At 40.6% G+C, this 25,629-nt stretch overlaps 1 protein-coding gene across 1 annotated transcript in view; it reads right to left on the bottom strand.

Moving 5' to 3' along the window:
* Window positions 1-25,629, bottom strand: part of CSMD3 (CUB and Sushi multiple domains 3) — a 1,052,627-nt gene that overhangs the window by 925,002 nt on the left and 101,996 nt on the right. Inside the window, exon 2 of the mRNA XM_075270295.1 lies at window positions 9,433-9,655. Within this exon, the coding sequence (XP_075126396.1) occupies window positions 9,433-9,655 (223 nt within the window). The remainder of the gene's footprint in view (window positions 1-9,432; window positions 9,656-25,629) is intronic.

Below are 25,629 nucleotides of genomic sequence, written 5' to 3'. Positions count from 1 at the left end.
GTATGGGCTTGTGTGTAATGCAGGTGTCATTAGGGTAGGGGATCGCCATTTCAATAGGTTATATTTTAGGTATCATAAAATATCAAAATGGGATTCTGGTGTAACATGAAAGAGGAGTTTCATTTTGCACAGCGTTCTATCCTGCAATCTGGGAATGAGATTAAATAGAGTGTCATTCACTTTTCTGGGACTGTACAATGCAGTGTTAAGGTTACGGTCACATCTGTGTTGGAGCTTCCGTCACAGGGTGCATCAAAAATCGTAGATGAGCACTACTGGATGTAGATGATGCTTTGGCTCTAGTCCTAATCTCAAACTCAATTTCCTGCACAGACAGAATGTATGCCACTACTTCAGCCTTTGTCCAAAAATCTTTCCAAATCAAGTCTCAGTTGACTCCAGTTGAGAAACTCTTTTTGTCGAAAATGAAATTACTCAGGATGACGTCCCATCTACTCCATCAGTGTATCAGTCTTACAACCATTCCCACCATTTGTGGAAAAAGGAATTGAGACTCTCTGACTCAGGTGGAAATTGAACTGATCTTAAAAAAACTCTCATGGTTTCTCGTCTATTATACGTCTATAAAGTGTTACCCTCTTGGTACAGAACGCCTCCCTACTGACAACAAATGTACGAGATGTTAGAGTCAGGTGGGAACTTATGTGCACATCTGGTGGGACTGCTCTACAATTTTGCCTATTTGGGTCTACATACAAGACCTCATATGAACAGCCACCAAGTCCTCTATCCCTCTGACACCTGCGAAGATTTTCCTCTCCTTGACCTTCGCAGACTTCAGACCCTCTCTGGATCCTCTGATTTCTCACCTATGATAGCGATAATACAATTCTGGCTCCAAGCTAAGACTCCGTTCGTACAACTTTTGCAAGCTAAAATTAATCGAATTGGCCACTTTGAGGAACTGATGAGTTGGAAGAGAAGAACCCATCGACACTATTGGAAGACCTGGTCTTGATGGCTGGAGCTCAATCGCTCGGCTGACCCCTCGGCTTCCTCTTCTTCCTTATTCTATTTATCTTCACCTCCATACTTTAATTCTCTCCCCCCACTTACGTTGTACTAACTGCCTACTTCCTTTCTCCCCCTGACCCCTACCCTCATCCTGCCAGATCTGGAATGCATGTAGTGGTTTGCCTATCCATTGTTCTGTTTTGGTTGACCCAAAAAAATGTATAAGCTGACGTCAGTTCTGCATTTCTACATTTACATTTTTACTAAATTTTAATAAAATATTTTCTATGTTAAAATAAAATATTACTTTATGGTTTGTTTTTTTTTACAATTATTATTGGAGCTGTTTATTTTTTATGTTTTATTTTATTTTCAGAATTAATTTTTAACAGCTTCTTATTATTATTCATCGTCATGGAAGATGGTTAGTGTAGCAGAACCGCATCACTTATGGTAAGATCTTACCATTTAGTGATATACACAGGCATATACTGAATATTACGCTTTTTTGATTAGACCAAGCAGAGTTAATTTCAGTGGGTCTCATGATCCCATATTCCCATCAGGAAAGAACAAGGGTCGTATAATGAGAGCAATTAAATGCAATGAGTGATTCACACTCCTGGTAATTGGAGTTTCAAGAGTAAGGAAAATTAGTTAGTTTTGTGTACATATTATTGAACTTGACAATCGCGACTGAATTTCACATTTTGATCATTCCAAAGTTCCAAGGAACCTGTCACTAGAACTTTTTTGTTTTAATGTCTAAGAAAAAAATAAAAAATAAATTTCTGGAAATTTAAGTTTATCATCATTATAAATTATAAAATTCTAATAAATATTTAAAATAATTTTTTAAAAAGTTGTCTTGTTTTTCTTCATTATATATGAGGCCAGTTTCGCCCAGTAATACACTTCTAAGTTTGGTTCGGCAGGACTAATGAGAAGGTTGGAATGTTACAGCGGTAATGGAGATTCCAAAACATGGTCGTATTGAGGGCATGTGAACCTGACCTTAGGCCACAAATGAGTCTTGTACTTGACAGTATACGGTACGTTCCTTTTAACGTACCAACAATATTGAATGTTAATGATGCCCGGGTGGGGTGAGACAAAGATACCTATTAAAGGGGTCTATCACAAGAACAGTCCCAATTGAACTATGAGCACAGTCAAATAGGGGTACCAGCACTTTTGAATGGGACAAAGCTGATGTACTCTCTGCAGTAGATGGCACACAGATATACGGAACAGTGTCATATGGCACTTGACTTAGTACTACAGTGCCTTTAAGCTATTTGATAGTGTATCCGAGAGTTAATTCCCCTCTGATGAGATATTTATGGCCGATCCCAAGGATAAGCCATCAATTTTTTGAGCTCAGAAAACTCCGCTTTTCAGGTTAATATCATATCTTGTAATGTATAAAAAATATATTCTGTTCTGCAAAATGGAAAATTAAATATTTCTAACATCCAGTGGCACTTTGGAATATTGTACTGCCTGTGCCAGAATAAAACCGCTCCTATCCCAAGGATATATTTCCGCTTAAGAGTTTCTTATGTAAATGTCAATTGTTTGGAACACCAAATTGTATTGCAGTTGGCAAAAGTCATAGAATCCCTAGGTGATGAATATGATATTCCAAAATATTATATTCTAAGTTGAAAATAAAGTGTCCACAGGAGATGCACCAGGTTAAAATCACACTGGCTTTGTTTAAAGGGGTATTCCCACGTCACATACTCACCAGTCTTCACTGCTGTAAAATCTTCTTTCTTCCTGGTTTCTTGTGTCATTTGGTGGGCGGGGTTTCACATGCAACCTGCCGTTTATCTCCGCCCCAAAATTAGTGTGTAGCTCCGCCCACCACATAGCGTGATCCTATGGGGCGGCTGAAGGGCCTGTGATGTCATCAAAGGTCCTCAAACAACACTATATGCACAATATTGGACTATGAAGTACAGGCAGGAGCAACTCCATTCTGTGTTACATACAGAGACTGCCGGTCTCTGCCATAATGAACACAATTGTATTAGCTAACCTGATAACTGGGAGAACAGAACACGAGTTCAGAAATGAAAGCAGCTCCTCTCCCCTATCTGATAGCAGGGAGCTAGGTCACGTGGTACAGACACAGGAATAGCTAGATATACAGGCTCGCTCCGGTGCACTTAGCAACCCCCTCCTCCCTCCCCCCTGACAGCAGCAGATACATCACTTGACTTTTGAGCAGATAAGTCAAGGGCTGTGTCAACAATGAAGTGAATAAAGTAAGATAGTGGACAAAAAAAGCAGTTTTGCTGAAGCAGTATATTTAGGAAAAGTCTTACATCCACATTAACAAGCAGTATAGATAGGATCCTTGTGATGGGACAACCCCTTTAATCCATTGTTCTGATCCTATATAGGATCAGAACAATGAACTAAAAAGTTGACAGAATGATGGATTCAGGTGGAGCACTGCCCTTTTGCCTCTGTCACTATTCATTCTAATGTAAGAAACAAGACAGATTCTTTCTTCCGTCTTGTTTGTTTACTTTTCAAGCAGAAGATAAAGCGCGACAAACAAGACTATCTTCCTTTTAACATAATTAAAAACAAGACAGGAGAAAGCTTCCATCTTTCATTGAAGGAAATGGTAATGGATAGAAATGGTGAGTGCTCTGACAGAATCCATCATTCTGTTAGCTTTTTAGTCCATTATTCTGATCCTATGATGTATCAGAACAACAGCCGATGTGAATGTAGCTTTATCGGAATACTTGCGGATCCCCAGTTCCACAACATACATGTTTAGATTGACTATGCATACATTTTATTCAATAAGTAAGGTTTTCGGTCCCTGAAAGGCACCTGTAATGGTGATCTGTCATCTGGAAAAACAATAGCATCAAATATGTTGAAATCTAATGTGTCTGATCCTTGTTCTGCCCAATATATGCCAACAGGAGAAGATTGGAAGGCCACTACATATTTTGATTGTCAACTTCTAGGATAGATCATTGGAGCTAGTTTAATGGATGAAGTTTTGGCAACCTTCTGATTTTTGGAGCTTCGGGCTTTAATCAACCAATTTTTGATGCTGCTTTTTGGAAATGTTTTACACTACAGTAGGTGTGAAGAAATTCTGATATTTCTTAGTAAAATACCTACTGTATAAGAATAGATTTAAGGATTCATACTTAAAGAGTTCTCCTTCTATAGCTGTTTAATCTTGAGAGAAAAAGTTACAGAAATATCTTGAAATGTCCTAGTCCAAGGCCAGTGAAGGACAATGTTTCTCAACCTTTTCAGTTGAAGTTCCCTCTAGTGATGAAGGTTAACAAAATAAGACCTGTCATCAGCAATAATGTCATATTTGAAGGAAAGAATATCCAACCATGTAGCACTATTCTTCCCATCTATATCCAACTATGTAGCACTATTCTTCCCATCTATATCCAACTATGTAGCACTATTCTTCCCATCTATATCCAACCATGTAGCACTATTCTTCCCATCTATATCCAACCATGTAGCACTATTCTTCCCATCTATATCCAACTATGTGGCACTATTCTTCCCATCTATAGCCAACCATAAAGCACTATTCTTCCCATCTAAGTGACAGAATAGTGGGCTCCTCAGTGCTCTCCCACATAGTCACCCATCTGGGAAGTGGAAAAAATGTGCCTCCACCTGATGTATTTTTGGTGCAATGTGATGCATATCTGCCTCTGTGCCCAATATTTTTTAGATAGTGGGTGGAGCAGGGCAGGAATCTAGGTGGGCTGGGGCAGGGACATCACAGGCCATCAGATTTTCTATAATGCATGTCACAAATCTATGCCAGTCCCTGACTAGTAGAGTTCTGCGACCAAGAGATAGAATTACTATGAGGCCAGTTGTGTTCCTAGGGGGAAATGAATCATAAGGATCTCCAGTCTTAATAAATTCCCCCTACTGTTCTCACACACAGTATAGTGTCTGGTCAGCTGGATTCATTACCCACCGCTCTGCTGACAACTTCTTCTCTGTCCCGAAGTCCAATGTGATGTCAGTGCACAGTGCCCAGAGAAGTGAGGGAGCAGAGCCATGGATAATAATCCCTTACACACTGTTTGATGTATTTTTCCTAAAGGCATTGACCTTTTCAGCCAAACCACATTCCCCATTGACTAAGTGGCATAGCTCCTGGGGTCCTCGTACCACAAGTTGAGAACAATTGGTGTAGGACAACAGTAAACTGCCTCAGTGCAAGGTGTGTACGACATATGTCTATGCATGAAATAATGCAATGAATACAGATATATCAACTCAACAATACAAATAAATCAAACACTTGAGGTAGTTCATAGGTAGGGTTCAGTGATCGGGGAAGATCGAATCCCGATCGGCGATTGAGCCAATTTCACGATTGCGATTGGCTGGAAAATGATTGAAAATCGGATTTTGAAATCTCAAGATCGGCTCAACCCTACTGTATATATAATATTCAATTAGGGTTGAGTGATCAGGTTCGGAAAAGATCGGATTCCGATTGGTGATCGAGCAAATTTCACTATCGGGATTGGCTGGAAAATGATCGGAAATTGGATTTTAAAATCGATCCTGAATTCTCAACCCCATTCATAGGCAAACTGCAACAACACTATAAATTCGGTATGTGAGATACATTGATTTTTATATTGACGCCGTAATGGAGAATGCCAGAATTACTTTGTAGAATTTCCACATGAAACCTGTCTGAAATTAAAAAAAAACTTACATACAGTAGATAGAACATATCCCTAACAATCGGTATGAACGCCGTATAACAGCCTAGTACAACCTGGAACTTTTGCAGAATTTACAAATTAGATGTCTTTTCCAAAGAATAAGAAAGTAAAACACTTGCACAAACTATATTCTTAATAATATTCTATATTCGGCACTATTTTTGGCTGTTTCAAGAATGGGAAGTGGAAATCAATGGAATTTTGTGATATGAAACGTAATCCAAGCATATATCTAATTTTCTGACGAACATTACTTCCTTCCAAAATCAATTGTTGGACTGCCTTGATCTTCATACTAAAGGTATAGGATTATCAGAGCTTAAAATATTCATTCGATCAGCAGGATACTGGAATATTTTATTTAACTCTATATTAAGTTATACAGATCCTGGCAGAGCAAAAAAAAAAATATATCAAGGTTTGAAAGACCAACTAGAATATTCTTGCAAAAAGCCTGAGGAAGCCACTGAATGGAGACTAATATGGAGACATGGGCTCTTTGAAGAACATAAGTCGCTAGAGAATGTAACATGCTTATTCATGTATTTTAGTTCTATTTATATTCACAAGAAAATTGTAGATCTGGTCAGGATTCAGAATAAGTCAGAAATATTTAGTCTTACATCTATTATATATGTATATATTGATTTGAAAATATGGCCTCGCCGAAGCTATGAAGTCGATGATACCAACGTATCATTCCTAATCCATCCACTTGTCACAAAGTAAATGGGTCATCTGGGGAATAATAAATCTTAGCAGTGTGTTCCCCACACTGGATATATACCCAGGTCCCATGGAGTCCCGTTTATTACCTTTGCAGAGGACAGCTCAGGAGGCCAGAATTCTCGTTCCTCTATTTTCCGGGCTGGACCATATGACTGACTCTACTCTACTACACCTGTGGTTGATTATTAGTAACTCTAGGTTTACAACTGCCCTTGGGTTTCAGTTCTTTAGGTCTGCTTTGGGACCCAAAATATGGAAACCCAATCCACTCAAAAAGTCTATGGGGTCCGTTGGGTTTCCACCCTAGTTTCTGGAGAAAAAAGTCCTGCACTGCATTTTTGTGCCAAAATTGGGGTCCGAATCCCAAATGGAGAGCCAGTGCTGGCGTGAACTTAGCCTTATCCAGACCAAGGGAAATTATTATTATTTTTTCCTGCTTTTCAAATATAACATAGTTTCGAAACAAGTTGACACAACGTTATGCTAACTATACTAAACAGTCCAGTCCTATTAATGTGACCACCGCCTACTTTTGACATCAACGTTAACTAACCAATCGCAGAAGGCACGTGTCCCCAGCCATCTGGGTGCAATCATCATTGTGGAAGGCACGATGGATCAACACAAGTATGCATCTATCCTTGTGGACCATGTTCACCCCTACATGCAAAATGTTTTTCCTCAGGATGATGGCATCTATCAGCAGGACAATGCGACGTGTCATAAAGTTCACAGTGTATGTGCGTGGTTCAAGGAACACCAGGATGAGTTTACCATACTCCCTTGGCCAGCAAATTCCCCAAACTTGAACCCAATTGAGAATCTGTGGGACCACCTCGATCGGGTTGTTCACGCCATGGATGCTCAACCGCATAACCTAGTGCAGCTGGCCACGGCACTGGAGTCGGCATGGCTCAACATCCCAGTGACCATCACCACAACACCCCCTCTCTTCCTGCACATCTCGCCAAAGGTGGTTATTCCGGATTTTGACAGGTGGTCACATTAATGTGCCTGGACTGTGTATTTGGGTCTTTATGTGATCCCCAAGTCGAGAAGGGTGAGTTGCATTCTTTCGAGATTTTTGCTAGCATGTTGTGATATTGTGTTGATTTGGTTTCACGACAAATTAGAATCTCTCATAGAATTAGAAACCAGTTAGGTGTAAACACATCCGTATGACTTTATCAGGCTCTCCAGTAAGAACTAATGATCCATATGTCCTAACTAATGTCATTGGATCCCAACACCGGGCACATTGTGTTACTTAAACTATGTAACATTCACAAATCGAACTAAATATTACAATTCTTGTTCCGTACATGGGGTGTGAAGACTATAGCATGGGAACAACTGCAGAAACCTTGGTCCTTGTAACAAAAGGATGTGATTCCATAAAGTCAAATAGCAATCCATGCTAGAAAAAAAGGTCACGCTTTGATCATGTAACTTATTGAAGCCAGTGAAAGCGGGATACGGAAGATCATTGTTACCAGACAACTATCACAATTGAGGAGATGAAGTGTCAGTACAATAACTAAAGAAAAGAATCATCGGTGCGTCCCCTTAAGAGCAAATGCTAGTCTGGATTTTTTTTTCAACCATCTGACCATTCACTGTAACCGATCCTGCTCATGATAAATACCAAACACTATATTAAAGAGAACTGAACCCAATGCTATCACATAAAATACATTCAGTATCCAGTGTAACAACAAAGTAATAGTGTTAGGGTGCATTCACACTGAGTAAACGCTAGCTTATTCTGAACGTAAAACACGTTCAGAATAAGCGGCGTCTAAAGCAGCTCCATTCATTTCTATGGGAGCGGGGATACGAGCGCTCCCCATAGAAATGAATGGGCTGCTTCTTTCACTCCGTGCAGTCCCATTGAAGTGAATGGGGAGTGCCGGCGTATACGGCAAGCTCTGCTCATGCCGGAGCGTACACGCCGGCACTCCCCATTCACTTCAATGGGACTGCACCGAGTGAAAGAAGCAGCCCATTCATTTCTATGGGGAGCGCTCGTATCCCCAATCCCATAGAAATGAATGGAGCTGCTTTAGACGCCGCTTATTCTGAACGTGTTTTATGTTCAGAATAAGCTAGCGTTTACTCAGTGTGAATGCGCCCTTATAGTGTAACAAGTAAAGAGTAACACTGATAAGAAGCGAGCAAAGAAGAAACATTATGTTCTATTTCCATATGCACAAAAATAATGTAATTTATAAAATAAATAAATAATAATAAACAATAATGGTAATAGCCCCCTCTATGTGCCGGAGCGGAGAGCTGCCATACAAGCTGACGACTAAGGTTGAGTCGATCTTGAGATATCAGCCGATCTCAATTGCGATTGTGAAATTTGCTCGATCGCCGATCGGAATCTGATCTTTTCAGATCCCAATCACTCAACCCTAGTCAATGCTTCTCTTTGGGAAGTGTCACTTTTAGGGTTGAGCTGATCGTGAGATAACCTCCGACCTTAATCCTGCTAGAAAAGATCGGGATTGGAATTCTGATCGCGATCGTGAAATTTACTTGATCGCCAATCGAAATACGATCCTGATTGCTCAACCCTACTGATGACTTAAGGTCCCCAACAAAAATGTTAAACTAACACCAGGCTCACACCCGCGTTGAGGTTTCCATTCGGGAGTCCGCTTGGAGATCTCCGAAATGGAAACCTAATCCACTTAGAAAAGTAGTTACCAGCTTAGACTATAATGGGGTCCGCCAGGTTTCCGCCCAGTTGCAGCGCTTTTCTCTCCACATTTTCAAGCGGAATGGGGAAAGCAATCCGCCAGTGGAGAGAAGGCGCAGATGCGAACTTACCCTTAGACCTAAAACTTATTAGCTGTACCATTACTATGTATGTCTGGAACCAAATTTTATAAGGGCTATATGAGATAAGAAAGAAGCATGACCAAGACTACGATAGATTGAACAACATACAAGTTTGCATTACCTTGTTCTAAAATTCGTAGGGTGAGGATGTCCATCGTATAAAGATAAATAATCATATTCTTCTTCAAGCGCAAATGATTGAAAGGCAATCTGGATTCTGTTTTGTTCTTCTCCTATTATTACCCATGTGCAATTTGCACCATTTGGATAGCCATACGGGAAGCCTGGGCTTTCTATAGTTCCATTCAATCCTTTTAACGTCCCACCACAAGTATATATAAATCCTGGAAAAAAAGAAGACAGGTCATAATATTTTTTTCATGGGCACGTTTATTTTAATGCTCCTATTGATATAATTGTCACATGGTTAAAAAAGATATATGGACACATTAAATATACAGATAAGACCTGCTGATATTTATTACTTGGGCTAAATAGATTTCTATTTGCAACAACATTTTCATCCCTTTTTTTAATGTACATTTTTAATGTACATTTTTTAAAAAAAATTGTACATATTTGTTTTCAAAAACTATTATTTTGGGGTTTGGCTGTCCACCCTTAGCTTAGCTCTAGTTTGGTTAATAACTCCAATTTTTCATTAAACCAATTAAATACAACATTGTACCATGTTAGCAAAACCTGTACAAGTCTGCAATCCCCAACACAAACAATAAGGAGCCACACATGGACACAAATAGGATATCACTTTGAGATACAATTTCACAAAACTATGTAACCTTGCCAAATATTTTGTAGCACATACACTGGACATGTCCAACTAAGAGGAAGGGTAAAGAAGAAGACATCTGTAAATAAAGTTCATTTCCTTTTATAATCTTATATTAAAGGGGTTGTCCGGGATAAAATTAAATCCCCACACTAATCTAAACATTAAACATCCTCCCATGCCTCCTTTCTAAAAAACATAATCAATAAAAAATGTCTATTTACCCATATCCCTGGAGCGGTCATGTGACTTCATCAGGGACATTTGCTCGTCATCTGGTTACCATCCGATTCCCCATTTCTGGAAACAGAACACCACTACTATTCCCCTCCCCATTCACTCCATCATACTTACCTATGTTTTTCCTTCAAGGCTTCTTCCTGCGGGACAGCTCCTCCCTGTTTTCTGACAGCAAGGGCAGGCTCTAGACCCAGTGCTGCTCTATGCAGCCAATAATCCACCTCTACTGTGCAGGTGTGAGAGCAGCATCAGAGACCAGCACAGTAGACGTGGATCATCGGTTGTAGAGCAGTACTGGGTCTATAGCACATGGTAGTCAGAAAAGAGGGATGGGCTGTCTCGCAGGAGGAAGACAGATAAGTATATAATGGGGTTGGGGGTTGAGCTGAGAAGGTAGGGAAGGGCTAGTAGTTGTGAGCGTGATAGCTAGAGAGACAGAGGGTGTATGGGAGTGAGCGTGACATGGCATGGAAGTTACATAACAGGAAGCTGAAGCAAGTAAACAAATGCAGAAGATGCCAAGATCTCCCAGAGACGCCGAGAAATCACTCAAAACACTGCTAAAGGTACATGGGCGTACTTATTAACCTGTTAATAGCACTAAAAATGGATAAAGCAGCAGTTATGGCTTCACCAGTTTTCTGACCTATTGTGGCTAATGCTGCCATGCCACGCCCAACCTATTAAACAATGACACTATAGCTTTTGTGTTCTGGTCTTGATACATGAAAGCTGTCAGCTGGTTGTTTTGGGCAACAAAGACAGATTGTCTTCTAGACAGTTTGTAAATCCGCCTTTCCATACCTTCATTTGCAATACAGACCTATATCAATACATATAAATAAAACCTCTATCAATCTTATATTTCACAAAATCAAACAATATTTGTATGTGCAGATCTAGCTGAGTTAACCCGAACTCCCGCAATTGGTTAAACTGCTGCAGATTTGCTTGTTTTTTGTTGTCTTCTGTGATAAGATATCACGTTGCAGAGGTGTAGTCAATTCCACAAGTTCTGGTTAAATCTGCTACATCTGAATATTTTTAGTTTTATTCATTTCAGTAGGAGGATAGAACATGGGGAATATAGAATAATAATATGAGGGATCCATAGTGACATTGGCTCTCCTACAATATACAGTAAATAGTGTCATGACTAGAGATGAGCGAACAGTAAAATGTCCGAGGTTCGATATTCGTTTCGAGTGGCCCCTCAATATTCGACTACTCGAATCGAATATCGAACCCTATTATAGTCTATGGGGGGAAAATGCTCGTTTCAGGGGTAGGCAACGTTCGATCAAATAACACTTACCAAGTCCACGAGTGAGGGTCGGGCTGGATCCTCCAAGAAGTCTCCGTGCAGCGTCCCCGCAGCGTCTTCCGGCTCTTCACTCTGCTAGGCATCGGGCCTGGGCAGAGCTGACTGTGCATGCCCGCTTGTAGTGTGGACATGCGCAGTCTGCTCTGCCCAGGTCCGATGCCTAGCAGAGTGAATTCAGAGCCGGAAGACGCCGCGGGGAAGCTGCACGGAGAAGACTTCTAAAGGTAGGAGAAGAACCAGCGTTGATTGGCCGACTGTATAGCATTCGGCCAATCAACACTGGTTCTGCATCGAACTTTTCCATTCGAACAGTGAGTGGTACTCGATCGAGTACAAGTATTTTGAATACCGTAGTATTCAATCGAATACCTACTCGATTGAATACTACTCACTCATCTCTAGTCATGACCACAGCAGATCCTTAATAACAATGGTTAAAAGAGAACAGTTCCAAGAATTATTGTATTTCTTATGATTTTTGAAATATATCAAGTTAAAGGGGTTATCCAACATGTCTGCTTTCTACTTCTTAGGAAGTGCCACCATGTCTATTGGAAACCTGCCAATCAAACAAAGGGGACAGGGCTGCACCATGGCCATATGACCAAAGGATGTGATGTCCCTTCCCCAGTAATAGAAAACAGCCATGTTTTCCAATCCTGGATAACCCCTTTAACATTTAAAGACAATGTAATGTAATTTTCATGCACCTAACACGTCTAATGATATGACCTGTAGTCATACATAATAGAAAGGGCCATACAGAGCCATAATGCATGCTACTGTGATCATTGCCTCGATTAAATTAAACCGCCAAAGGTTTCGCAAGCTCTGAGTCAGCACTGGTCTATTTCTTTGACTGCTTACTGGGGCCTCAGGGCACTTAAAATTTTCTCTGCCCCACATTAGGCATTTAGTATGATAAATGACACAAAATAGCTTGGGGGCTCTGTTACAAATTTTGCACTGGGGCCCACGAGCGTTGCCTCCGGCTAGTATTTTTTCCCCTTATGTAGCAACACAGCGATGATGTGACTATTGTAGCAATGTGAGTATTTTACTATTAATTACATGCCAAAAAGTCATCACAAAGTCAAAGGTTTATTTACAAAAAAATTTGATAAATTCATCTAAAAATATACAAAATATAAGCCAAAAAAGATCAGTCCCGATCCAGCGCTGAATCCCCTGCCACGATGAGAGCTCGTGTAATAGAATATAAGCAACACTGTCAAGGCACGATTAATCACAGCTAATAAGGTAGATCATGTAAAATATTACATATCATTAATATTATTTATTCAGATTCTTCGCATGTTAATTGTACTTAAAAAGAGGCTGATAATGCGGATGTGGCGGGATAAGAACATAATAAATCATACCATTAGAAGATAAAATCTTACAGGATATTGAGAAATATCTGGGATACATATAAATTCTCCAGAGTAAATGAAAAATAATTTCCATTCCTTCGCTAGCATTTATCACAGCTTTGGAGAATTCTCAGTCAAAAACAAGAAAGAAAGAATCTGAGACAATGCGGCTAATCAATGTTGCCAATGGATAATAATAATAATTGCTACAATGTTTCTCCTTGTATTAATTGTTTGTCTTCTCCCTTTTGACCCGAATTACAAGCCGGCATCAAATAGGCATCGATAATGAGGAAAAACAACACACAAGATGGCCTTTGAAGTTGATCCAAGCAAAGGAGATGAATTTTCAATCCTATTTCCCCGAGGAAATCAAATACACAATTAAGATGGATTCCCAGCGAAAAAGGATTTTTTTTCTGATTTTAATTTTTTTAATTTTATTTTTTTGGGCATAGATGTTCAGATTAGTCAAATCCACGTTATCACTACCGGGAAAGATAATATAAAACGAGAGGATGGATTTATTGCACCCTCTGTGCTTATAAACCAACAGGAGATCTGGCAAACACTATAAATCGGGTATGACTTCCAATATTGAGTCGATAAAATATTTCTGAAAATTTTTCACACTTTTAACCAGTCGTTCCAAAAGCACTTTTGTCGTTGAGTTTCTGTAATTCATAGGGAAATTAATTAATTGCTAAATTTGGATTCAGTAACAAGAAAAAAGACTGGGGTTGAGCGATCGGGATTGGAAAAGATCGGATTCCGATCGGCGACAGAGAAAATTTCGATCCCGATCTTTTTAGGCAGGATCTAGGTCTCACGTTAGTTCCCACAATGTTTGGCTACTGGCCAATCATTGTGGGAAAATCTAACATTAGGGTTGAGCAATCGGGATCAGAAAAGACCGGATTCCGAACGGCAATGGAGCAAAGTTCACGATTGGGATCGGTTGGAAACTGATCGAAAATCGGATTTTAAAAACGACCCTGACATCTCAAGATCGGCTCAACCCTAGAAAAGATAGAACTAAGGCTAAAAATAGTAACAAATTTCATCAACACTTTCAAAAATTTTATGTCAAAGTCAAACATTTAAACCGAGAGGTAACCAGGACACTCCAAATTTTCTGTACTGTTTACTTTCCTAAGTTATTATTAGACTGGCTTCACACAGACGTGTCCGGTCTATGAAATATGGACTGGATATCGGCTGTATCTCCCAGGATCAGCCCTGGACTCTCAGCATCATAGTTTTTGGTGATATTAATAATTCTTGGTTTTCTGAGGATCTATTGTCCCCGTACAAATCACGTGATTATATCAGGAGGCCAGAAGAAGCCCAAAGAAGACAGGGATTTGAACCAGATGCCATGTCGGAGGTGAGCATAATGGTTTGGTGGGTTTAGGCACCTCCCCTGGGTCTCCACTTATTATATCCAGAGTCTGACCCCAGCTTGTAGTAATTAGAGATGAGAAAGTTTTCCAAAAAATTTAATTCGGCCACGTTGCCAAATTCTCCAAAATGTTTGACCGCGGTTTGACCGTGGCATCCAAGGGGTTAAAAACTGCAATTGGAGCTGTGCTCTGACCGGGGGTTATGGAGCAGAGTGTTAGCTGTCAGTTACAGTAACGATGCCGTAGGCGGTCACAGAGGGGTTAAAGGGCTGTGACATCACAGAGCTATTAGGCTGCTGATTGGCTGCACACATGGCATTGTGGCTGATACCATGTTCCTAGAGTTCCTTGTCTCATGTCCTAATGCATAACAGCCATTTTATTTAAAAAAAATTTTTAAAAATGTGATTTGTTACCACGAAGCGCGAGGATAACCAGATTCGATGCAAATTAAATATTTCCTGCAATTCGGATTGAATTCCACTTTGTCAGCTTTGATTCGCTCATGTCTAGTAACAATGACAATCCAAGTTTGGTGTGAAAAAATGAAACGGCAAGGAGAATCTTGGAAATGCTTGTGAAACAAATCTTGCAAGACTCATCCCACACTATTTGTAAGCAATAGATTTTTTTACCCAAAGCTGTTCATCTTGCACCACTGAACTTGGCATAGCACAAGCCAGGAGGAAACCTGGAGTTTTACAGGCCTTCCCACACATTGTGGAGAAATCCATGTAGTGGACATGCTGATCGTCACAGTTATGGAAATCGCTGCATGTCAATTATACCTATGGAAACGCCGGTGGTTTCCTTGTAGGTAAAATGGAAGTAAAAGTCCACGGAGGAAACCTTAGTGGACTTTTTGAGAAAAGTGCTCTTGGAAAAAACCACAATGTGTTGCCATTTTGTGTTGCTTTTTTTGCTGCGGCCTGCTATGTGGGGCCTAAGCCTAAAACAGTTATCTGCTTTACATAACTATTTCTTGTCACCTGTAATATGTTGGGAGCAGGACAGTAAGTATTTAATTTTCCTGCAGCTCCACCACAGGGGAAATTAGATATTACACAGCGTCCACTCAAATGAATGGTCTGTCTTTATAAGGCAAGACATACAAGATAATCCGGATGAAGATCTGCTCTTTGTAACTACCATTCACACTGGTTAAAAGATGAAGATTAGAGATGAGCGAACAGTAAAATGTTCGAGGTTCGATATTCGTTTCGAGTAGCCCCTCAATATTCGACTACTCGAATCGAATACCGAACCCTATTATAGTCTATGGGGGAAAAATGCTCCTTTCAGGGGTAGGCAACGTTCGATCAAATAGAACTTACTAAGTCCACGAGTGAGGGTTGGGCTGGATTCTCCAAAAAGTCTTCTCCGTGCAGCGTCCCCGCGGCATTTTCCGGCTCTGAACTCACTCTGCCAGGCATCAGGCCTGGGCAGAGCCGACTGTGCATGTCTGCACTACAAGAAAATGGCCGCTTAGAGTAAAAGCGGCCATTTTCTTGTAGCGCGGGCACGCGCAGTCGGCTCTGCCTAGGCCCGATGCCTGGCAGAGTGAATGAAGAGCCAGAAGATGCCGTGGGGACGCTGCGTGGAGAAGACTTCCAAAGATAGGAGAAGAACCAGCGTTGATTGGCCGACTGTATAGCATTTGGCCAATCAACGCTGGTTCTGCATCAAATTTACATTCGAATAGCGAGTGGTATTCGATTGAGTACGAGTATTTTGAATACCATAGTAATACTACTCGCTCATCTCTAATGAAGATCCTGAACAAACCCTTTAAGGGCCGTGTTATCCTTGAAATGTCTATATTGCCATTTACTGCGGATTAATTACCAAACTAATTTCTCAGAAATGTCACTATCATCTTGAACAAAAGGACCAATAGACCCTTAAGACACAAAATCTAAACTTGATTTGTACGACGCGGTGATTGCTTCTAATACACTCCATTAATCGAAACCAAAGATTCAAGAGTCACAATAGCAAAACAAAAGGTGTTTGAATACATAAACTTTACGAAGCCCTTAAACAGCAGTACAGCGAACAAATCCACTGGAGACCACCCACACATATCTCGAAGATGGATGAGTTTCTACTTCCTACAAACAATTAATTGAAGATTTTAATGCATTCTCAAATTAAACATCTCCTGGAGGAAAAGAGTCCATGCAAGCACCATCTTAGCTTTTCATACGAATGCAAATTGGATGATGCATTCTGCATATTTATCTTCTATTCATTCATTTATGGCAGTTCAGTGTGAACACTTCACTAAGGATTAGATTGCCATTGTTTTTAGAACAATAGTTACTTTCTTGAGAACCTTTTCTGTTCTGGTGAATTTTGCACACAGTTCATCCACTCACTAATTCTAAATCATAACATATATGAGAAAAAAACAAGTACATCATATTACTATAGAAGTATTAATAATACTACTACTACTAATAATAAAAGTAATAACTATAATGATATATAGGATATATTGGTAATAATAATAATGATGATAATAATAATAATAAATAACAATAATAGACTATTACTAACTGTAATGGTATTCTACTACTACCATTGCCACTACTACACCAGTGGACAGAATTGTTAGTTCCCCTTGTTTAATGAAAGAAATCCCCACAATGGTCACAGAAATAACTTGAGTCCGACAAAAGTAATAATAACCAAACTACATGTTGAGAAGCCACAAATCTTCTGGGAGAATGTCCTATGGACAGATGAGACAAAAATCAATCTTTTGGCAAGGCACATCAGCTCTATGTTCACAGACAAAAAAAATGAAGCCTATCTTGAAAAGAGCACTGTCCCTACTGTGAAACATGGAGGAGTCTCTGTTATGTTCTGGTGCTGCTTTGCTGGTCTTGAATCTGTGCAGGGTACAATGAAATCTCAAGACTGTCAAGGGATTCTAGAGAAATCTGTGCTGCCCAGTGTCAGAAAGCTTGGTCTTAGTCGCAGGTCATGGGTCTTGTAACAGGATAATGACCCAAAATACACAACTAAAGACACCCAAGAATGGCGAAGAGGAAAACATTGGACTATTGTGAAGTGGCTTCTATGAGCCCGGACCTAAATCCTATTGAGTATCTTTGGAAGGAGCTGAAAAATGGCGTCTGGAAACGGCCTCTTCACATCCGAGACAACTGGAGCAGTTTGCTCATAAGGAGGGGCCAAAATCCCTGCTGAGAGGTGCAGAAGTCTCATTGACAGTTACAGGAATTGTCTGATCACAGTGATTGCCACAAAAGGTGCAACAAAATATTAAGTTACAGGAACCGTCATTTCTGCCCTGGCCGTGTCATGAGGTTTATCAAAAAAAAAAAAATTCTGTTGAACTGAAAAGCAATGTCTGACTTTCATTTGTTCATTTTTATAGAATTTTTATTTATTACTACTTTTGTCAGATGCAAGTTATTTCTGTCACCATTGTGGGGTTTTCTTTCATTAATAGGATTGAGAGATCGGAATCAGAAAAGATCGGATCCCGATTGGGGATCGAGCAAATTTCACGATCGGGATCGTCTGGAAAATGATCGGAAATCGGATTTTAAAATTGATCCTGAAGTCTCAAAATCGGCTCAACCCTAGTCATTAAACGAGGATGACCAACAATTTTGTCTACATGTGTATTACTACTACTTATAATAACTATAATGATATACTACTGCTATAATAATAATAATAGGAGTTGGAGTTATTGCAGTTTCCCTCACAGTAGAACAGCTAACAAGATTTACACTCCCATCTTTTATCTGGAGGCTGTTGGGTTGCCATTGCATTATCCTTGGTAAAGTTTCAACCCGTTTTCACCTGCAACCTTTGTTTTCTGAGTCCATCCCTGTATGCCCCATCAAGGCACTTCTATCATGTCCAGAGGTCTACCTTGATTGTGGATGCTCTATCTATCTATCTATCTATCTATCTATCTATCTATCTATCTATCTGTGCAGACTTGGTCATTTATGGTCGCTTTTAGCCTCATAACCAGGTGTAATCTCGTGTATACTTATAATAATTCCCCAGTAATTTTTCTGCTGAATAGATAGATAGATAGATAGATAGATAGATAGATAGATAGATAGATAGATAGATAGATAGATAGGACAGACCAGATGATGGATAGCTAGATAGATAATAGATAAATATGATAGATTTTTTCCCTGTAATTCCACCTAAATAAAGCTTGGATGTAGACCTGTAGGTCAGTGCCCATGAGACAACAACGTTTTCTCTGCCAGGTAAGCCCGGGTGCAGTTAGAGAGACGAGAGCCTTGTCTAGTGTTTGTTGCCTCTGGCATCGTGACCTTTCATTTTTTATCCAAAGCCTCTTCTGAATAGCTATAAATCTAGATCACAGCTGTAGACCTCCATGCAGGATCCGACCTATGTCATATACAGCCCTCCTATGTGTATCAAAGACGGCGGATACCATCACATTGCATGATTTATGCTAGTCACTAGAAGCTGGATGCCCGGTAGCCATTTCAAGCATAGTATTAATGACTTTAATGCAACCCCTCTCAGGGACCATAATTATTACATTGTCAATGATCTCCCGGGGTACCCGGCAGATTGACAGCTCAGGGATTTGGAGGAGTATTCATAGGCCATGCTATTCTGAGAGCAATCTCAGCTGAAATAGAACTCTGTTATAATTCATTAACCTGGATGACACGTGTGCCTGTAATCCGCATGGAAGAAAATAACAAGTGCACCAATACTTAATCACACACAATGGAATTAACATGCCACAATTACACTAGACCGCACTTCTAGAACATACTATTATGGCAGGAGAAATCGGAGACATAATTCCACAATCCCTTATATATTGGAAATTGGTACAGATACAGCAAAGCTTATCTTGACACTTAACTCTGGCTCAATGGCAAGTGAGGTGCAGAACAATGTGGAAAAATCGATCGCTATGCATCACAATTACACCTATGTACACCACAAAACTGATAGAGGGGTTCAGAACTTCCCCCACTGTATGGAGATGATATTTCTGTGAGACTATACCAAAAACAAATATTTAAGTTGACTTTTTGCTGCATATATTACTTTTCTTAATATTTTATGATTAGCATTTTTTGAGTTTTTGCACAGACCAGTAAAGTAGTCGCAACGGGCAATGGGGTTCTGATTTATCATTGCTTATGTGACAGAATTCTGGTGTGTTTTTACCTATTTTGCACCTGTTTAACCACTTCAGTACCAGGTTATTTTTCCTGATTCAGGACACTTTTTTGGTGCTTATTCATACATGGGGTTTTGAGGCTATAACTTTTTGGTTATTCAAATAATTTTTGCATTTTTATTTTTTTTTTTGGCAATCAGTAGGGTTTTATTTTTATGTTTGGGTTTTTTTTCATGTTTTTTGTTTATTTTAATATATATTTTTAATTAAGAATCTATTTTATTTTATGTGATATTATAAAATTGTATTTTATGCAACCTTGCTGGGGTGGATGTGTATGTACATAGTCTATGGGCGATCCAGAACTGGTTAATGGATGAGTTTAATTCATTAAGTGCATCCAATTTTGTTTACGATTTCCGCCATTAAAAAAAAAAAAAATAATTCTAAATTATAAATTGTGAGCCCCATATAGGGATCACAATGTACTTTTTTTTTCTCCTATCAGTATGTCTTTGCAAAATCAGAGGAAATCCACGTAAACATGAGAACATCCTTGCAGATGTTGTTCCTGGCAGGATTTGAACCCAGGACTCCAGTGCTGCAAGGCTGCAGTGCTAACCACTGAGCCACTATGTTGTCCCACCTTTTTTCAACATGGACTTAGGAGTGACTGTGGTTTAGATGGTACATATGTCTACATCTAATTTATTATATTCAAACTCTATTTCTAAAATAAAAAATTACTAAAATCCCATGTGATCACTGGACTGTACCCCATTGAACCATGACAAATGTATGAACCAATTTCAGGTACAAGGACTGATAAATTTATCCCAAAAAACACACCAGTCAGAAAAGTGACTACAAAGGATAAATCATTCCTTTTGTGTGTGTTGCAGCTTGCTTGTCACATGGCTTTGCTGTATAGGCAGGGACAGAGTTGACACTGTCAGACCATTATCACAAAAAACAAACTAGTGAGAAAAGAACAAAAAATACCCTCATGATAAATCAGCCCCTTTATGTGTATTGCAGCTTGCTTGTCACATGGCTTTGCTGTATAGTCAGGGAGAGAGTCACTAAAGTCAGACCATTATCACAAAAGACACACTAGTGAGAAAAGTACAAAAAAATACCCTCATGATAAATCAGCAATTTTGTGTGTGTAGCAGCTCGCCTGTCACATGGCTTTGCTGTATAGACAGGGACATAGTCAGCCCACCATCATTGGAGAATCTTGTGTACTTCTAGAGGCCTATTGTTAAGGTTCTGTACAGTGGCGTAACTACCACCATAGCAGCGGTAGCAGCTGCCACAGGGCCCGGGACATCAGGGGCCCGGTGACAGCTGCTACCGCTGCTATCATTATTCTCGGAGGTCTTTTCGGACCCCCGAGTATAATGATCGGGGCCCCCTGTTGGTGGAATACTTTCCACCAACAGGGGGCCCCGAAGCTGCAGCAACGGCTGAGACACAGGAGCTGCAGCTCTGGCTCCTGTCAGCGCTTCAGGACGTTCCCCCTCTCTCCCCCTCCTTTTCTCTGCTGTCCTCTGCCCACCAATGAGAGGAGGAGGCGGGGCTTATCCCTGCCGTCCTGCACAGAAGAGAAGAGGAAGAAGCTGCTCCAGGAAAATGAAACTGAAGCTACACAGGTACGTACTGGGGTTACTTATTAATATCAGGCATATGGGGGGATTACTTGTGTTTTAGTAACTCCATGTGCCTCATAGTAATAGCAGTTAACCCCATCATCTCCCTCACATTAACCCCTGTTTGCCTCACCATAAGAGTTACTGATATGTGAGACATTTGGGGGTAATAGTAATGAAGATACTTTATTATTACCTCCATGTCTCTCACATATCAGTAACTCTTATGTGAGGTACACAAGGCTTAATGTGAGGGACATGATAGGGTTAACTGTTATTAATATGAGGCACATGGAGTTACTAAATTGTAATGCACAGGACCAGATTTTTTTTTATCCACAATTTGTCCTGGTATAGTGGTCAGCGGTGACAGTATTTAGGCCTGTAGGGGCCACTAAGGGACATAATACTGTGTGCAGGGGACACTATGGGACATAATAGAGCACACAGGAATGCGTAGGAGGGACTCGGTCGAGATCTTCGGTGTCGGGGGGGCCCCATGTCAAAAGTTCGCCACGGGGCCCCGCCATTCCTAGTTACGCCACTGGTTCTGTGTATATATATATATATATATATATATATATATATATTTTAAACTACAGAACCTCTTAGCTGTAGAACACTACAGCGAGGTCCACAGGCCCAATGGTGAGCGGCTGTATGTCTGAACTCAATGTGAACTATAGCAAACACACTGCAGCACAGAACTTAATGTGAACAGTGTATACTGTGCGACACGCCATGTGAACAAGGTGCAACTAAAACCCTGCCAGTTTAGCTCACTGGCCAGGTGCACCAGTACAAGTGAAACACACACGGCTGCCAAGGGTTAACACTCACCCCAGGCCAGCAAACACACACACACTTACCCCTGTGACAGCTAGAGGCCACCACGGAAGTTTAGAACATTCTCCTGCACACAGCTTGGACTTACCAGAGGGGTTTGCATGCTCCGGCACACAGCTTGGAGACATCACACACACATGCTCCCACACACAGCTAGGAACCATACATGAGGTCAGACAGTACACATAGGCTCTCTCAGAGACCATACCTGCCGCAGATCTACAAGCTGGAACAATGTCTATTGCTCCTAGCCTTGGTGTACAGCTGTCAGTTCAGGGTTTACAGGCCCTACCTAACAGCACCCAGGAGAAGCAGAGAAACCCCACACAGAGGCCTAGTCTGAAACCTGCCTGAGTACTGGAGCCTATCCCTGCAAACTACTGTCATTCATTCCGTGGACTTAGAGGAGATTTTAGTCAAAGTATGAGCACCTGGCGGGTGTTGGCTCACACTATTTAAAGGGAAGTCCCCGCCCAATAGGGGCGGTGACCATGACCTCAACGCTCATGCTCAGTAGGGGAGAAATTGCACTTAGCTTGTGAGCAGCTCCAATACGTCTGAGCATGCTCAGTAAGGTGAAAGCTGGATGGTTAGAGTGACCCACAGGTGGCGCTGTGCACTATGATAGCAACCTGCGAGACCCAATCCTAACACCTATGTATGCGATCATAGTAAGACCGTGCTCTATTCACACAGATAAGGCGCTGAATACAGTCCCTTTTCACTCCTTTATCTCAGAGGAATGACTTACTCCAACACTTCATAGAAACTGAAATAATCCAATACATTATAAAATAATGTCTATACAGGAAATGCAGAATGTTGACATGTTCCTCCATTATGGCTTCTCCAGAGAAACCATAATGGAACACTTTCTGAAAAATAAGCAAACACATTGTTCTTTCTCTACACAATTCCATCAAATTAATGAAACAAAAATTACATCTTGTTCATGAGAAAATCCTCTTAAAAAGAAAAAAAAATTTTTGTTATATTAATGGCGATGCCATAAAATGGTTAAGAAAACTTTTGTACAATGAGCTTCTACCTTTCTGAAACTTTTGATGTCTTTGACCTTCTTAATGGGAAGACATCATGAGCTGGAAGCGATAGAAAATGCTTAGCTATGCACCATGGTCCATATGTCTGTTTATACATTACAGGGGTCATTTGTTAAAGACTCCCTGCCGTGAAACTGATTCACAGAACAACGTTCTCTTTAACATAACAAGTGCTCTGCATTAAATCTCTTCTTCCTTAACCCTACCTTATTTTATATCCATTTATAAAATCCAGTAGATTTGGTTAAAGTTTCCAAGCTAGTGAAAAACTGAGCTAAACCATTGATTTCTTTAAGAAAAACTAGACTACAAGGGGCCATATCTGGGGGGGATCAGCTATGGTTTCAACTCCAGGTCATGTGATGGAACCAGCACCCAACTTCGGAGTCTCTCTGTTGCCTCCTTCCTCACCAATGTTCATAGGTAGTGTAGTTACTTGGGCTATGAGGGTTGACAGACTATAGTAAATCCAGCCCCCAAGAGGTGAACTGTAGGAAATGGAGCAACTCAGGGGCTGGGTGCTAGGTCCAGTCATGTGACCCATAGTCAAATCGAGCCCGGAACCCCTAGGTATGACTGCTAAAAACAACAGAGGAATTAAATATAAGCAAACTTCCTTCAATACCCCTTGAACATGCATCCAATTTGTTATTTTATACATCATATATGCGTCTATATTTAAAGGGGCTATATCAGCAAAATCATGCTGATAGAGCCCCACATATACGTGAATAGCCTTTAAAAAGGCTATTCAGGCACCGCTAAAGTTATATTAAATTACCCCCCAGTTAATAATACAGTTAATAAAAAAGAATGTGGTCAACTTACTCATCTTGAACGATGGGTGGGCATTCAGGGTGCGCCGTCTTCTTCATCCACGTCTTCTCTTCCTGCGATGTCCTTGGGTCCCGTCTAAGTCGTGAACTGACATTGCTAAAAAAATGGCCTGGGCGCATGCGCAGTAGCATGCTGCTTCTACTACGGCTACTGCGCATGCACCCAGGCCATTTTTTTTTAGCAATGTCAGTTCGCGACTTAGACGGGACCCGAGGACATCGCAGGAAGAGGAGGCGTGGATGAAGAAGACAGCAGACCCTGAATGCCTACCCACCGTGCACAATGGGTAAGTTGATCACATTCTTTTTTAGGGTATTATTTTAAAACTGGGGGGTAGTTTAATATAACTTTAGCGGTGCCTGAATAGCCTTTTTAAAGGCTATTCACGCATATGTGGGGCTCTATCAGCATGACTTTGCTGATAGAGCCCCTTTAAGGGGTGGTTTGGTTTATAAAAACCCTTAAAAATATCCTATTAGGGAAGACAGAGTTAATAGAGGTGGATCCCGCATTCAGGACCTTTACGTATTAACAAGGACAGACAATAGTTAAACAGTGAGTCTATTTCTTTATCTCATTTTATGGACAGCCAAATAATTTAATTGGTACTTCTGCAATTCCAGTTTTCTCCTGTAGTGGTGCTGTAGAGAGGCTGATCACCCTGCTACATTAATCCCCAACAGATTACAGGTGATTGCTGGGCATGCAGTAACGGGACATTGTACAGTCAGGTTTTTGTTGGGGAATCTGTCTAACAAAAATCATTAAACAGCCCTTTTAACCCCAATGTAAACCTTTTCAGAGATTTCAGAGGATTTCCAGAGATTCAAATACATTTCTGAAAATCTCCATTCTTTTCACTATAAGGGGGCAGATGTTTATTGCCTCAGCTATTCAGGAGCCATATATGTGTGCTGCCTTTCCTCTTGTTGACATGGCCAGATATGAGTCTTGAGATGACTAGTTTTTCAAGACAACATCATTTCACTATATTCTGTTATGAAATAATATTTTATCTGAGTGTATGGAGTTTCCCACAAACACCAGGTGAGTGCATATGTGTGGTGTGTGTATGTGTTACGGTTCTGTGTGTATATATATATATATAACTAATTATTTAGACAGAACCTCTTGACGGCGGTAGTGGCTGCAGTTGAGGTCCACAAGCCCCAGAAGGGCGACCGTCTGCCTGAACGAAGCAGCAGTATGTTCGCGTGGCTCAAGTGTGAACACGGGCCAACGCATGTTCACCAATTAGCTTCACTGGGTGAAGGTGTGCGTGCAGCTCCACGGTGAACTGGCTGCAAAGGAGGAGTGCCCCAGTTGACTTCAGGTTTGTGTAGCTTTAATGGGAATAGGTGGCAACACTGGTTCACCAGAAACTTCCTGGGGAACTGCACCTGCGTATAGGCTGCAATCAAGGCTGCCAAGGGTTAATGTCACCCCTGGTCAGAATCACAATGGGCTCCACAACAGCTACAAATAATACTGGACAGACCCAACAGGCTATAATAGTTCCTTACCATCAGTACCCAGGAATCCTACCCTAGAATACCTGCTACCTGCACTGGTAACCTGGCATTGACAGGAACCTAGCCCTAAACTTCTGTCTCAACATAATAGTC

This window comes from Leptodactylus fuscus, chromosome 4, assembly GCF_031893055.1.
Source record: "Leptodactylus fuscus isolate aLepFus1 chromosome 4, aLepFus1.hap2, whole genome shotgun sequence".
NCBI lineage: Eukaryota > Metazoa > Chordata > Amphibia > Anura > Leptodactylidae > Leptodactylus > Leptodactylus fuscus.
This window is presented reverse-complemented; position numbering and strand designations above follow the sequence as displayed.